Source organism: Oncorhynchus mykiss, chromosome 12, assembly GCF_057628025.1.
Source record: "Oncorhynchus mykiss isolate SJ-2025 chromosome 12, ASM5762802v1, whole genome shotgun sequence".
Lineage (NCBI taxonomy): Eukaryota > Metazoa > Chordata > Actinopteri > Salmoniformes > Salmonidae > Oncorhynchus > Oncorhynchus mykiss.
Genome location: NC_143033.1, coordinates 32,271,545 through 32,287,856, shown reverse-complemented (window position 1 = coordinate 32,287,856; position 16,312 = coordinate 32,271,545). Strand labels below are relative to the sequence as shown.

The 16,312-nt window shown below is 43.1% G+C and overlaps 1 protein-coding gene across 16 annotated transcripts in view; it reads right to left on the bottom strand.

The window, feature by feature from the left end:
* Positions 1 to 1,951: 1,951 nt before the first annotated feature.
* usp25 (ubiquitin specific peptidase 25) overlaps positions 1,952 to 16,312 on the bottom strand; it is a 48,654-nt gene continuing 34,293 nt past the window's right edge. For 12 of the 16 annotated variants that reach the window (XM_021623499.3, XM_021623501.3, XM_021623503.3 and 9 more), the window contains 7 exons: positions 15,700 to 15,795; positions 15,104 to 15,282; positions 14,145 to 14,223; positions 11,388 to 11,467; positions 10,767 to 10,890; positions 6,310 to 6,502; positions 1,952 to 2,770 (listed from right to left, as the gene is read on the bottom strand). In XM_021623499.3, the coding sequence (XP_021479174.2) occupies positions 2,598 to 2,770; positions 6,310 to 6,502; positions 10,767 to 10,890; positions 11,388 to 11,467; positions 14,145 to 14,223; positions 15,104 to 15,282; positions 15,700 to 15,795 (924 nt within the window). In that variant the 3' untranslated portion in view covers positions 1,952 to 2,597. The remainder of the gene's footprint in view (positions 2,771 to 6,309; positions 6,503 to 10,766; positions 10,891 to 11,387; positions 11,468 to 14,144; positions 14,224 to 15,103; positions 15,283 to 15,699; positions 15,796 to 16,312) is intronic. The other 4 variants (XM_021623505.3, XM_090192272.1, XM_021623506.3 and 1 more) reach the window with 1 other exon arrangement.

Sequence of the window (16,312 nt, the reverse complement as noted above, 5' to 3'; positions counted from 1 at the left end):
ATTTTTGTCAGATGTTACTATGGAATATTGAATTATAATTACAAGCATTTCATAAGTGTCAAAGGCTTTTATTGACGATTTCATGAAGTTGATGCAAAGAGTCAATATTTGTGTTGACCCTTCTTTTTCAAGACCTCTGCAATCTGCCCTGGCATGCTGTCAATTAACTTCTGGGCCACATCCTGACTGATGGCAGCCCATTCTTGCATAATCAATGGGGTGCTTCAAGAAAGAGGCGGGTGGGGGTGGGAGGGGACATAAACTAAACAACAACAAAAACGCTTGCCGTTAGTCAGAATTTGTGTGTTTTTGTTTGTCCACCCACCTCTTAGATTGACCACAAGTTCTCAATGGGATTAAAGTCTGAGGAGTTTCCTGGCCATGGATCCAAAATATCGATGTCTTGTTCCCCGAGCCACTTAGTTATCACGTTTGCCTTATGACAAGGTGCTCCATCATGCTGGAAAAGGCATTGTTCGTCACCAAACTGTTCTTGGATGGCTGTGTTGTTAGGCAAAAAGATGAGTGAGCCCACTCCCTTGGCTGAGAAGCAACCCCACACATGAATGGTCTCAGGATGCTTTACTGTTGGCATGACACAGGACTGATGGTAGTAGCACTTACCTTGTCTTCTCCAGACAAGCTTCTTTCTGGATGCCCCAAACAATCGGAAAGGGGATTCATCAGTGAAAATGACTTTACCCCTGTCCAATCCCTGTACTTTTTGCAGAATATCAGTCTGTCCCTGATGTTTTTCCTGGAGAGAATCACCTCACTGTGCGTGCAGATGCACTCACACCTGCCTGCTGCCATTCCTGAGCAAGCTCTGTACTGGTGGTGCCCCGATCCCGCAGCTGAATCAACTTTAGGAGACGATCCTGGCGCTTGCTGAACTTTCTTGGGCGCCCTGAAGCCTTCTTCACAACAATTGAACCGATTTCCTTGAAGTTCTTGATGATCCGATAAATGGTTAATTTAGGTGCAATCTCAATGGCAGCAATATGCTTGCCTGTGAAGTGCTTTTTTTGCAAAGCAATGATGACGGCACGTGTTTCCTTGCAGGTCACCATGGATGACAGAGGAAGAACAATGACTCCAAGCACCACCCTCCTTTTGAAGCTACCAGTCTGTTATTCAATCTCAATCAGCATGACAGGGTGATCTCCAGCCTGGTCCTTGTCAACACACACACCTGTGTTAACGAGAGAATCACTGACATGATGTCAGCTGGTCCTTTTGTGGCAGGGCTGAAATGCAGTGGAAATGTTTTTGGGGGGATTCAGTTCATTTGCATGGCAAAGAGGGACTTTGCAATTGATTGTAATTCATCTGATCACTCTTCATAACATTCTAGAGTATAGGCAAATTGCCATCATACAAACTGAGGCAGCAGACTTTGTGAAAATTAATAGTCATTCTCAAAAGTTTTGGCCACGCCTGTATGTAAACTTCTGACCCACTGGAATTGTAAGTGAAATAATCTGTCTGTAAACAATTGTTGGAAAAATGACTTGCGTTATGCACAAAGTAGATGTCCTAACAGACAAAACTATAGATTGTTAACAAGAAATTTGTGGTGGTTGAAAAACAAGTTTTAATGACTCCAACCTAAGTGTATGTAAACTTCCGACTTCAACTGTAGTTTTCAAGTTTTCCCCTCCACACTCAGTCCACGCCCAGACAGTCCTAGCTAAATTCTTGCTTGAGAAATTGCTCTTTGCTGAAAAGCTATGGTTTATTTTGACCATTTAAAAAAAAAAAAAAAATCACAGCAACTTACTTGTTACCCAGAAATGATTTGATATTGAGATAGAAATGGCTGAATTGGACCTGTAAGACACTTTATTTTGGCAGTTACCTCTACATTCATCACAGTTAACAGCCGTGTAATACATGATTGCATCATATCAGTGTTAGTGCAGAAATAAAGACATGGGACATCAGACAAAGGAACGATGTATTTGGCCTAAAAGGGCCATAAATAAAATTTTATTATCTTGATTTATTAACAAGCCACAGAGTGTCCATGGCTGTCTACCACAGCACTTAAAACTTCTCATTCTGGTGCAGTCCAGAGTTCACAGACCCACTTGAGATACTTAAAGCCGCTGATAAAATCTCAAGGTTCTCATTTTGTCGCTTCCTTTAGAAAAATAAAACAAAAACGTGATAATACTGTACCAAACTGGTGGCAGAGCACCCATTCTTCTGCAGAGAAGGGGTGCTTTAAGAAAGAGGCGGATGGGGGTGGGAGGAGACATAAACTGAACAACAACAAAAAAACACCCCACCTCATTTAAAGCTTGGAGCAGCATGCACTGGCTTTCAATCACTGCAAGAGCGCCATTTCCACTACCCCTGCTCTTCCTTTTCCAACTGTCTGTTCATTCATTTCTGTTGCGTTTTACTTAAATTGGATTGAAATAATTATTATTATAATGATGAAACCTATAGCAGCAAAAGAGATAGAGGAGTAACAGCTATAGCGAGTGACCCCTGGTTTATAAGGAAGGCATGGGTTAAAAGAGTTCCATTGGTGAGTGGCCTGGGTGCTGAGGGGGCCGTGGGACTGTGAAGGGGGCTGCTGCCCCCTCAGCTCATCTCCCGTCCGCAGGCACCCGGCTCAAGGAGGCCATGACACGGCCGTAGCGCTCAACCAGCTCCAGAGTGGAGTAGGTGGGCAGCTTTGGAGGGTCGTGGAAGCTTTTTATCTCTGTCGAGCAGTCAAGTAACTTGGGTAGGAAGTCAGTCAGCTTCTCCTGAAGGTTGGCTGCAGCAGGAGGGGGAGAACAATAACAGAGAGGGCAGAGAGAAAAAGAAAGAGTTGGAGAGTTATTATTTCAAAGTCCTTGCTTGCGTCACTCTTCAGAGTCACATCCAGTTACCAAACAGATAAATCACAAGCTAAATATTTTCAGTGTGATAGCACAAGCTCTTTGTAAGCATGCTCCTCTAGGAAAACACAGATTGAGAAAACAAGATGAGGCGCCCAGGGTTGGCTGTAGTTCTTCTAAGAAGATGCTGCTGGGTCACTTTTCTGAAAACCAATCAAACTTTTTCTTGGAGTAGAGGCTAGAACTCCACTGAACCACGTTCTCTGAACTAACAATTTGGGTCACATTCTGCCAACACAAAGTGGGTATATCCCTGGTTGTTATGGCTTGCCTGTTCTGGCTGCTAATATCAACTAATTTGACCGTGTCCCTGACCATGTTCCATGTAACTCCCAAATTAAACTACAGCAGAAAAACAACCAATCATCCTACAGATCTCCAGTACCAAAACTCGAACCCCCCTGCCTCTAGGCTCTTGTACTCTTTTCACATTATTGCACTATCCCAAACCGTACTGTGTTGCCTCAGATATGTTATTGTTGGTTCCAGCAACTACCGAGGGTGCCTAATAGGGCAAGATGATATTACAATAGCATCGTCTGTCGAAGATTATTGACAGCCATTGTCGATGGTGATAACATCGTGATGTGACAGATGATGGTTTAGCCTATTTGAACTTGACTGGAGCCTGGCAATAAAATAAAAAAAGTCCCGCAGCGCACAGCAGGGCATTACACAAGTGACATTCCGAGTAATTTTCCTATAGGCTATTTCAATAAATATGTTATATAGCCTACAGAACGCAAGAGAGGAGGAATTTGGGGAGTTTTTCCTAACCACCGTGCTTCTACACCTGCATTGCTTGCTGTTTGGGGTTTTAGGCTGGGTTTCTGTACAGCACTTTGCGATAGAAGCTGATGTAAGAAGGGCTTTATAAATTTGATTTGAAATTTGATTTGAATGTAGGCCAGACAGAGCGGAGAATTCCACCAAAGCGGCGCAAAATGCCCAGTCAGAAAATATTATTTCTCTCTGTCAGATGCATGGGCTATAGCCTAAACCTATACTTTTTAAAATAATGGACACTCAAAGTGAAACTGACAGCATTTTAGCTACTTTGCAGATATGAAACAGACAATCATAATATATCAGTCAAAAATATACAATTCCCAGTTTATGCTTACAAAACCAACTTTAAGTTTTCAAAATAGGTTATATTTGACTCAACATTCCATGACATACACTAAGGCATTGTTGGCAGAATAGAGCAATGCAGTTCAATGCATGATTAATATAATTCACCAATACATTTCTTGGAAGTCCAAAAACTACTGCTACAAGGTTTCAAATCACAGCTGGCCTGGTACATAGTTTGCTGCCTCCATTCAGTTCCACTGTCAGTTCCAATGACTAAATATTTTTGACAGAAACAGAAATGTAACTAAGGCTGGGAATGTCAATACAATCAAACTAGCAAAGGCAATGATCACAAGTCAATCATAACGTGGTTAATATGCTAGCGCATCCATTTATCTAGCTAGGACGTCATGTCATTGGAGAGGGTGAGTGACTGACTTATCTCCTCGTATAATTTTTCAGTGGCTACACAGCTAAAGATGCACGTGTCATTTGGTTAGCTAGCAAGAAATGTGAATCACTTTAGTAGCTAGCTATTCTGAACGACTGTTATGCAGATAGCATGAATTCTTTTTAAAGTATGACCCGCTGAATATGACCGGTGTCAGTAAACGTAGGCAAAAAAAAAAGTACTAGTTGGTCACGGACACTCTATATAACATGTAAACAGCTCTGCTAAGGCAAGTAAAATGGTCAGTGAGGTGTTCTCATTTGTGTCTGGAAGTAGCTAGCTACCTTAGCCAGTTAGCTTGGGTGCTTGGTTGGGACAATGCATGTATTGGCAGGCAAGTTGCAGAAGGACGAGCAGGCTATTCCCCATCGTTTATCCGTGCAATTTTGACAGCCAACTAGCTAAAAAAGTTTGAGGGTTTATCTAATGATCCTTCTTCAGATTTTAGCTCATATTGCTCTGGCTAGCATTAGTTGATGTGCATATAGTAAAATATAATCTACCTTTTTATGGTTGTTTGATCAATAGGACTGTAAAGTTCACAAATGTAAGAGGACTTCCATGGCATTTAGCTACATATTTGCAGAAATCCATTCAAGTGTATTTTGTGGCTTTTGCAGAACGCGTTCTAATGATGCAAATTTACACTGTTACCCATAAAACACACAGTCCAGTTCAAAGTGAATTATGGCAGGCCCTTGTAGCAAATGGTTTGTTTGCATGAACACCTACTGTAGCTCTCTAATTGGCAACGGTGCACTCGGTCTGCATAAACTCCTACCGTGTCTATTAATTGTCCAAACGCACGGTCGCTTTCCCACTCTATATTGCAATAGAATATTCACAAATGCCTTAGTAATTACCAAACATTCTAAGAATTTATGAAAACGTGAAAATTGCCATATCTACGTGCTCGCTTATTATTATTTTAACTATCTTGTGGTTAAAAAAAAACACAGCCTATATTGCCTTCTCTCTTCATGACGGAAGGCTATGCTTCATCGTTCTGTGCATGGCTTTCTCCTGATCAAACAATGAATGTAACGAGTTCCATCTCAAAACGTTATTTGAATACCCTAAAAAGGTAAGGTAGCTAGGGGACTAATAATGAGAAGGAACAAACAATATCAATAGCCAATAGAAAAATCGAATGACAAGTTGAAATTAGTTTAAGCTTTTTAAGAAAAAAAATTATCCAGTCGGGCCGTGAATATCCCTCCATGCTAGGTAGAAAACCAAATGGCGGGCCTCCCGGGTGGCACAGTGGTCTAGGGCGCTGCGTCGCAGCTGGCTGGCTTCCGGGTTGGATGGCACAGTGGTCTAGGGCACTGCATCGCAGCTGGCTGGCTTCCCGGTTGGATGGCACAGTGGTCTAGGGCACTGCATCGCAGCTGGCTGGCTTCCGGGTTGGGTGGCACAGTGGTCTAGGGCACTGCATCGCAGCTGGCTGGCTTCCGGGTTGGATGCGCGCTGTGTTAAGAAGCAGTGCGGCTTGGTTGGGTTGTGTTTCGGAGGACGCATTGATTTCGACCTTCGTCTCTCCCGAGCCCGTACGGGAGTTGTAGCGATGAGACAAGATAGTAACTACTAACTATTGGATATCACGATATTGGGGAGAAAAGGGGGTAAAATTTTAAACAAAAACAAAAAATGGCCAATAACCCATCCTCCTACTAGGCCGATCATAAAAGCTTTAACACAATAGGGCGATAGCATCGTATATTACAATGTTTTATGGGTACATACAGCACAGTACAGTACAGCTGGGTCAGTAGTGTGAAAATGCTCTTTGGTCCCTCTGCCCTATGACTTTTTTAGACTCTTGGTAGATTAGTCCCCTAATCTTCAAATTTGGGTTAAAAGTAATCCAAACAAACAAAAACTCACGCTCCATCTCCTGCCCCAGGTAGGAGCACCAGCGGTTCCTCATGTCCTCCACAGCCAGCAGGTCCTTCTCTGTGTCGTGGACAAGCAGTAGGGGGATACACGGCACCACCAGCTCATTCATGATGCTCAGCCCATTGCAAACCTCCGGCTCCTCACCAGACTCAAACATCCCCGCCGCATTCTCGTTCAGTTTCTATGGGCAAAGCACATGCATATAGAATGATGAATTATGGATTTGCTTCATATGCTAGGGATTAGCTTGAAGTGGTATGCTAACAAATTTACCAGTATTAGCTACTCTGTCAAAACAGATTTACAGGACAGCCAGGTATTACATGTTCCTATGTTATTAATGTATATGTATTTTACATTAGAGACCACCTCTGTGTGAGGGGCTGCAGCCCAGGTAAGACACAGACCATTTGCATTGCTGGGGGCGGCAGATAGCCTAGTAGTTAGAGCATTGGGCCAGTAACCAAAAGGTTACTAGATCGAATCCCCGAGCTAACAAGGTAAAAATCTGTCATTCTGTCCCTGAACAAGGCAGTTAACCCACTGTTCCTAGGCCGTCATTGTAAATAGGAATTTGTTCTTAACTTTTTATGGCTGCAGGGGCAGTATTGAGTAGCTTGGATGAAAAGATGGCCATTGTAAACGGCCAGCTCCTCAGTCTGTTGCTAATATATGCATAGTGTTTTTATTAGTAGTATTGGATAGAAAACTCTAACAAGTTTCCAAAACTGTCAAAATATTGTCTGTGAGTATAACAGAACTGATATTGCAGACGAAACCCTGAGGAAAAACAAAACAGGAAGTGGCTTCTATTTTGAAAACTCCATGTTCCATAGCCTCCCTTTGCTGGATTTAAAGGGATATGAACCAGATTCCTTTTCCTATCGCTTCCTCAAGGTGTCAGTCTTCAGACAGTTTCAGGCTTTTATTTTGAAAAATGAGCCAGAACTATAACATTGAGTCAAGTGGTCACATGAGTTTGGCTTGCGCAACAGAATTCGGACAGCCATTTCCTTTCCCTCTTCTACTGTGAAAGACATTTGCAGTTGATATACACTGCTCAAAAAAATAAAGGGAACACTAAAATAACACATCCTAGATCTGAATGAATGAAATATTCTTATTAAATACATTTTTCTTTACATAGTTGAATGTGCTGACAACAAAATCACACAAAAATGATCAATGGAAATCAAATTTATCAACCCATGGAGGTCTGGATTTGGAGTCACACTCAAAATAAAGTGGAAAACCACACTACAGGCTGATCCAACTTTGATGTAATGTCCTTAAAACAAGTCAAAATGAGGCTCAGTAGTGTGTGTGGCCTCCACATGCCTGTATGACCTTCCTACAACGCCTGGGCATGCTCCTGATGAGGTGGCGGATGGTCTCCTGAGGGATCTCCTCCCAGACCTGGACTAAAGCATCCGCCAACTCCTGGACAGTCTGTGGTGCAACGTGGCGTTGGTGGATGGAGCGAGACATGATGTCCCAGATGTGCTCAATTGGATTCAGGTCTGGGGAACGGGCAGGCCAGTCCATAGCATCAATGCCTTCCTCTTGCAGGAACTGCTGACACACTCCAGCCACATGAGGTCTAGCATTGTCTTGCATTAGGAGGAACCCAGGGCCAACCGCACCAGCATATGGTCTCACAAGGGGTCTGAGGATCTCATCTCGGTACCTAATGGCAGTCAGGCTACCTCTGGCGAGCACATGGAGGGCTGTGCGGCCCCCCCAAAGAAATGCCACCCCACACCATGACTGACCCACCGCCAAACCGGTCATGCTGGAGGATGTTGCAGGCAGCAGAACATTCTCCACAGCGTCTCCAGACTCTGTCACGTGCTCAGTGTGAACCTGCTTTCATCTGTGAAGAGCACAGGGCGCCAGTGGCGAATTTGCCAATCTTGGTGTTCTCTGGCAAATGCCAAACGTCCTGCACGGTTTTGGGCTGTAAGCACAACCCCCACCTGTGGACGTCGGGCCCTCGTACCACACTCATGGAGTCGGTTTCTGACCGTTTGAGCAGACACATGCACATTTGTGGCCTGCTAGAGGTCATTTTGCAGGGCTCTGGCAGTGCTCCTCCTTGCAGGAAGGCGGAGGTAACGGTCCTGCTGCTGGGTTGTTGCCCTCCTACGGCCTCCTCCACGTCTCCTGATGTACTAGCCTGTCTCCTGGTAGCACCTCCATGCTCTGGACACTACGCTGACAGACACAGCAAACCTTCTTGCCACAGATCGCATTGATGTGCCATCCTGGATGAGCTGCACTACCTGAGCCACTTGTGTGGGTTGTAGACTCCGTCTCATGCTACCACTAGAGTGAAAACACCGCCAGCATTCAAAAGTGACCAAAACATCAGCCAGGAAGCATAGGAACTGAGAAGTGGTCTGTGGTCCCCACCTGCAGAACCACTCCTTTATTGGGGGTGTCTTGCTAAATGCCTATAATTTCCACCTGTTGTCTATTCCATTTGCACAACAGCATGTGAAATGTATTGTCAAAGTGTCCTAAGTGGACAGTTTGATTTCACAGAAGTGTGATTGACTTGGAGTTACATTGTGTTGTTTAAGTGTTCCCTTTATTTTTTTGAGCAGTGTATTATTGATTATATATTTTAAAAACAACCTGAGGATTGATTATAAAAAACGTTTGACATGTTTCTGTGGACATTATGGAAACTATTTGGAATTTGTCTGCGTTGTCGTGACCGCTCTTTCCTGTGGATTTCTGAACATAACGCGGCAGACAAACGCAGGTATTTTAGATATAAAAATAATCTTTATGGAACAAAAGGAACATTTGTTGTGTAACTGGGAGCCTCGTGAGTGAAAACATCCGAAGATCAAAGGTAAACGATTAATTTGATTGCTTTTCTGATTTTCGTGACCAAGCTACCTGATGCTAAGTGTACTTAATGTTTATCGTGCGATCGATAAATTTACACAAACGCTTGGATTGCTTTCGCTGTAAAGTATAATTTCAAAATCTGACACGTCAGGTGGATTAACAAAAAGGCTAAGCTGTGTTTTCCTATATTGCACTTGTGATTTCATGAATGTAAATATTTGTAGTAATATTTATTGAATGTAGCGCTATGCTATTCAGCGGTTGTTGATGACACTTATCCCGATATCGGGATTGCAGCCATAACAAGTTAACTGACTTGCCTAGTTAAATAAAGAATATATAACCACTATCTGGTAGTCACTCATCCCCACAGACATTGTCAATGTCAGAGGATGTTCTCCAGGCCTGTGGTACTGACGTGGGCAGTGACATACTACATGATGCACACAGACACTTTGCTATGTTCGCCTTAGCTAAGCCTTGCAATGCTGTTGACACAGAAACTCCCTGACCTCAGCTATGGGGTACCTTACACAGATGCAGACAGCCATTCTGGAACCAGAGAGACTTGGTGGGGGTTCACAATGTGTCAATGTCAGCAGTGTTTTCAATTAAAACAGAGAAGGAGGTAAACAAAGGGGGTGGAGGGAGCGGGGCTGGAGTGGGAGCCAGGGATTCAATTCTGGCCGGAGATCTGAGATGGTGGCTAACTCTAGCGGAGCCCTGAAGGAGCAGAGCCAAGGTTAGCTCAGGACACAGCCATGTCTCCTGGTAATGTATTTACACTTGCTGGGCCTACTGCTTCCTATTCCCACTCGGATGATTACATTAGGAGCACAATGCCGGTGTAGGGTTACTGAGTGCAGGATCAGCAACAGGGCCAACCGAGGAGAATCAGGGTTACCCCTCTTTCTCTCCCGGTTCATACCAGACCAGTCACAGCTTGATCTGACCGACCAGGGAATCATTCCATCTAAGCCCTAACAAATAGCTTGGAGATGGGATATGAAAAACAAAAGTGAAGCTGTAGTCTGATCAGAATATTGAAAAGATTAGGATCTTTCCCCCACACCAAGAGCATTTGCTGAGAAAAGTTCTGTGGGAATCTTTATGGGCAATAAAAAAGACAATGTAATATCTCAGCGAGAACAGAAACAAGCCTTGCATCAATCCTAGAGATTATTGGGTGGAGGGATGATCTTGGTCGACATCACAGTTTGGCTGAGTCAACGTGACTCAAGGGAAGGCAAGGATGAGTTAGGAGGTCAGAGACAGACAGCCTTGCTGATAAGACGATAGCGGTGTTCATTTTCAAAGAGAATGACTTAACTACTTCCATGGTGACCTATTGTTTTGACTGGAAACTTGTGATGATCTTTAAAACACTATGGATTAACTCCGATCACTTGCTCTCATTTAGGCTGCAACCTTGTCTCTTTAAAAAGTTTCTGTACCAAATGCTAAACCTGCTAGCATCAGAAAATCCTACATGAACTTACTAACTAAATAAAATCAACTGCTGACAGAGATTTGCAATAGTGCAGTTGTATGATTGTGAGTGATAGATGTTTGGATGTTTGTCTCACCAGCAGGCACTCTCTGCGGTAGTGACCTATGAGCTCATCGTTGTGACCTCTGTACAGCCCTTTGACCAACAGCTCTCTGTTGTACTGGTACGAGTAGATCAGGTACATCAAGGCCTCCACAAAGCTGCAGAAAAGCAGACACACAGGAGAGTAAGATACATTATAGAAGCATCAGGGTGGTACAAACTTAACCACAAGGAGAGGCAGCAGAGAACAAATCAGGTTTAGCTGTGTCTACAAAAGGAAACTAGAGAAGGAACTATCAGGCTTTTTTCAAAGAGGATTTAAAAACGGATGTACTGGAGGGAGAATTAACAGAAGAAATAACCAAATACATGAACAACCATCTTGATCAATGCCAGACTGAGCTCTATGCTCCAGAAGGATCTGCTGGGATCTGCTGCCCTCTGCAGGTGACTTTAGGAAGTTCAGGTCCTACCATTAATAATGCAATCATCTACAGAGAGTATTTCAATCTCTATTTTCAAAACAATATATTCAATACAGAAATGGTTCAAGAATATCAGTTCACGCTTAAAGTAAGAAAAGGACACGAGTTAGAAGCTCTGCATCGTGGAGAGCAGAATGTAATAACAGTCCTGCCAATTAGCAGAGTCTCACCATTTCTTCTGGAACAGCTCTAAGCCAATCATCAGAAAGATTGTTGTCTCGCGGAAATTCCTGTAGTCCTGATGCCACATCTGGGAAAAATGTAGGGGCCAAAGGTTCATAAATGAGCTCTAAAGGATTTTAAGGACGGATCTGGAGCATTTGGATCTAACATTGAAGATTTTCCATTGGATAGAAGGGTTAGTGGTATCAGTTCAAATGTAGAGATTATAATCATTTAAACCTTTTACTTTAATGCTAAATATTATGCACACGCTCATCTCATGTCATTTGGGCTCCAGAGTTGCGCAGTGGTCTAAGGCACTGCATCTCAGTGCTTGAGGTGTCACTACAGACCCTGGTTCGATTCCAGGCTGTATCACAACCGGACATGATTAGGAGTCCCATAGGGCGGCGCACAATTGGCCCAGCATCGTCCCGGTTAGGGTTTGGCCAGGGTAGGCCGTCATTGTAAGTAAGAATTTGTTCTTGACTGACTTAACTGGACACACCTACTCATTGAAAGGTCTTTATTTTTACTATGTTCTACATTGTAGAATAATAGTGAAGACATCAAATTATGAAATAACACATGGAATCATGTAGTAACCCAATTTTTTAAAACAAATCTAAATATATTTTAGATTCTTCAAAGTAGACCCCCTTTGCCTTGACAGCTTTGCACACTCTTGGCATTCTCAACCAGCTTAACCTGGAATGCTTTCCCAACAAGGAGTTCCCACATATGCTGAGCACTTGCTGGCTGCTTTTCCTTTACTCTGTAGTCCAACTCATCCCAAATCATCTCAATTGGGTTGAGGTCGGGTGATTGTGGAGGCCAGGTAATCTAATGCAGCACACTCATTCTTGGTCAAATAGCCCTCACACAGCCTGGGGGTGTGTTGGGTCATTGCCCTGTTGAAAAACAAATGATAGTGGGACTAAGCGCAAAACAGGTGGGGCAGTGTATCGCTGCAGAATGCTCTGGTAGCCATGCTGGTTAAGGGTGCCTTGAATTCTAAATAAATCACCGACAGTGTCACCAGCAAAGCACCCCCCACACCACCACCTCCATGCTTCACGGTGGGAACCACACATGCAGTGACTGACTATCTCCATATATATCATTTTTCAGTGGCTACACAGCTAGAGATGCATGTGTCATTTGGTTAGCTAGCAAGAAATGTGAATCACTATACTAGCTAGCTATTCTGAACGACTGTTATGCAGTAAGACCCGCTGAATATGACCGGTGTCAGTAAACGTAGGCAAAAAAAGTACTAGTTCCTCACGAACGCTCTATATAACATGTAAACAGCTCTGCTAGGGCGAGTAAAATGCTCAGTGACGTGCTCTCTCATTTGTGTCTGGAAGTAGCTAGCTACCTTAGCCAGTTAGCTCAGGTGCTTGGTTGGGACGACGCATGTATTGGCAGGCAAGCTGCAGAAGGACGAGCAGGCTATTATCCATCGTTTATCAGTGCAATTTTGACAGCCAACTAGCTGAAAAAGTTTGAGGGTTTAACTAATGATCCTTCTTTAGATTTTAGCTCATCTTGCTCTGCCTAGCATTAGTGGTTGATCTTGTTAAATGTGCATATAGTAAAAGATAACAACCTACCTTTTTATGGTTTGGCCAATAGGACCGTAAAGTTCACAAATGTAAGAGGCCTTACAATTCAAGTGTACTTTGTGGCTTTTGCAGAATGTGTTCTAATGATTCAAATTTGCGCTGTTGCAACTGCCTGTAAACACACAGTCCAGATCAAAGTGAATGATGGCAGGCCCCTGTAGCAAATTGTTTGTTTGCATGTAGACCTAATGTAGCTCTCTGATTGGCAATGGTGCACTCAGTCTGCATAGACTCTACTCCCGGATAAGACAGATGTTTTTATTTCGGTTTTATTTACGGCAGCGTCTATTAATTATCGAAACGCACGGCCGCTTTCCCACTCTATATTGCTACAGAATATTCACAAATCCCTTAGACACGGCGGTTGGAACCAACATTCTCACATTTTCCTCCAGACCAAAGGACAGATTGCTCCATTGCTCATTTCTTGGCCCAAGCAAGTCTCTTATTATTAGTGTCCTTTATTAGTGGTTTCTTTGCAGAAATTCAACCATGAAGGCCTGATTCACGCAGTCTCCTCTGAACATTTGAGATGTGTCTGTTACTTGAACTCCGAAGCAAACTAATGAACTTATCCTCTGCAGCAGAGGTAATTCTGGGTCTTCCTTTTCCCATGGCGGTCCTCATGAGAGCAGGTTCCATCATAGCATTTGATGGTTTTTGCGACTGCACTTGAAGAAACTTTCAAAGTTCTTGAAATTTTCCATGATTGACTGACCTTCATGTCTTAAAGTCATGGACTATTTCTCTTTGCTTATTTGAGCTGTTCTTGCCATAATATGGACTTGGTCTTTTACCAAATAGGGCTATCTTCTGTATACCCCCTCACCCTGTCACAACACAACTGATTGGTTCAAACGCATAAAGAAATGCGAAAATTCCAGAAATTAACTTTTAACAAGGCATAATTGAAATGCATTCCAGGTGACAACCTCATGAAGCTGGTTGAGAGAATGCCAAGAATGTGCAAACCTTTCATAGTTTTGATGTCTTCACTATTATTCTATAATGTAGAAAATAGTAAAAATAAAGAAAAACCCTGGGATGAGTAGGTGTGTCCATACTTTTGACTGGTACTGTATGTACCAGACCAAACATTTGAAACCAGTCAAAACCAGAGTGTTGCAGAACACTGACCTCATACTCCTCCATGTTGACCTCTTCTGGCTTAACAAGGTCTAGTTTGGCACGGGCCACCTTCATAATGCTCTTACACCTGAGAGAGAGAAGGGGGGGAATGGAGAGAAAGGGAAAGTGAGAGAGAAAAAGGAAAGCAGAGAGAAAGGGAGAGGGATGTTACAGCAGCTTGGCAGTGGTACGATGAGTACTGGTGAAGTACTAGCTACTCCAGGAGACTAAATATTACACGTGGTCTCGCGGCCGTGAAACACAGGCCCAATGAATCACTCCTTACTACTTAACCAGACGTTCCTCCTTTCCAGATGTTCTTATTGAGACCACATAATTACACCGCTCAGAAGAGGAGAGTTGAATCAATGAATTCAAGAATATGGATTACCACAAACATCTCAGTGCGTGTGCGAGAACTTTGAGACATTAGAAGAGATGTGATTTATCCAGAGAAATGTGATGTTCTTCTTTAGTTCTCAAAAAGGGCAAAGTTATAAAGTAGCTGGATATATGGCAGGGTAGGATGTTTTACACTGGTGCAAAATACAAAAGATTTTCAACTCTATAAAAGTTCTGTAAGGCTGTCCTACTGGAATAAATCTAACAAACATTATCAAGCTATAGTTGACTTCATAAACCACTTCAGGTCATTTCAGATCATATAACATATTCAAAGGCTTTGCTTTTTGCTACCCTCTGCTGGTGAATTTGGGAAGTTCAGCAGTAATAATCTGGTGTTCTTTGTTTTATCTTATTTAAAAAAAAATTATTTAACTAGGCAAGTCAGTTAATAACAAATTCTTATTGACAATGACGGCCTAGGAACAGTAGGGTAATTGCCTTGTTCAGGGGCAGAACGACAGATTTTTATCTTGTCAGCTCGGGGATTCGATCTAGCAACCTTTCGACTCTAACCACTATTTTAATAAAGATAAGACGGTCATGGTGGTGTAACCCATACAGACCGTTCGTCAAAGCTTAGGTTGCGGTCTGCGAACTGCATGAGGAGGGTTCTCTCCAGGATCTTCTTGGGGGCCTGGTTATGGATGAAGTAGACGATGACGTGCTGCAGACGGTAGTCATTCTCCGGGGCCGTGTCCTCCTGGGCAAACCTCAGCAGACGGGTGTACTCCACCTTAATAGCCTGAAAAACAAAAAGCATGGGGTGAATGGACATCGTAGGCTCAATAAGCATTAGAACTTCAGAGTGTAGGCCTATATTACAACACTGACAAACATCTACAGCAGCAGGAGACAAAACTAGTGTCTTCCGTGTAAGAGTTGTCAAGATCATCATCATCATCATCATCATCATCATCATTATCCTTCTCATCCAAAACTCAAAGATTGGTTTCAAGTTTGCTTTGTTCAAATTAATCTCAAATCCCACTTCTGGAAGATGCTTTTGAAAAGAACTACTAACTCAAAAAGATCAGATGGAGAAATGCCAGGTAAAAAGGGATGAGAGGATGGTTGTGGAGAGGCATGCAGTGAAATAGTGAGTGAATAAATAAAGGAGTGAAAGAGAAAAGAAAGAGAAATGGGATCTGGATGTATGTACCTTGAAGAAGGCGGCTTCAGGCCCAAGCTTTTCAAACACACTCCTGGCCTTGCCAATGGACATTATAATACCCTGCATGTTTGGAGTCATCATGGCCTGCAGTAGCCAAGGAGGGGAAGCATGTTACAACAGTAGAAAATAGATCCCTTGGACTCCTCGGAGAGAGCCCCCAAAATAATACACCTTTTTGGCACAGCACTATTTGAGTTGCCCTGGGCCATGCAACTCTGTCACGACGAGCATACCGTACATCACTCAGCAGTCCATGCATATGTTAATAGTTATTCTACTACTGTGAGGTACATACACAGCCCCTGTCATGTGAGGGACAAAGTACATGCTTAAATTGTCCTATGAAGGAGAGTCTGTCTATGAAGTAGGGCCTCTGAAAGACAGCCCTGTGAAGATCAAGGTCCCTATGGTACAGACAGTCCCTACTGACAGTCCCTACAGACAGTCATACTGTGGTACAGACAGCCTATGGTCCATCTGAGGTGGTTTGAAACTAAACAACATTGATTCTACTGCAGCACTTTGACAACATTATTCGCCACACACTACTATAAAATGCCAAACCAAGCAAAACCAGATCAAATCATTTATTGTTAGGAGC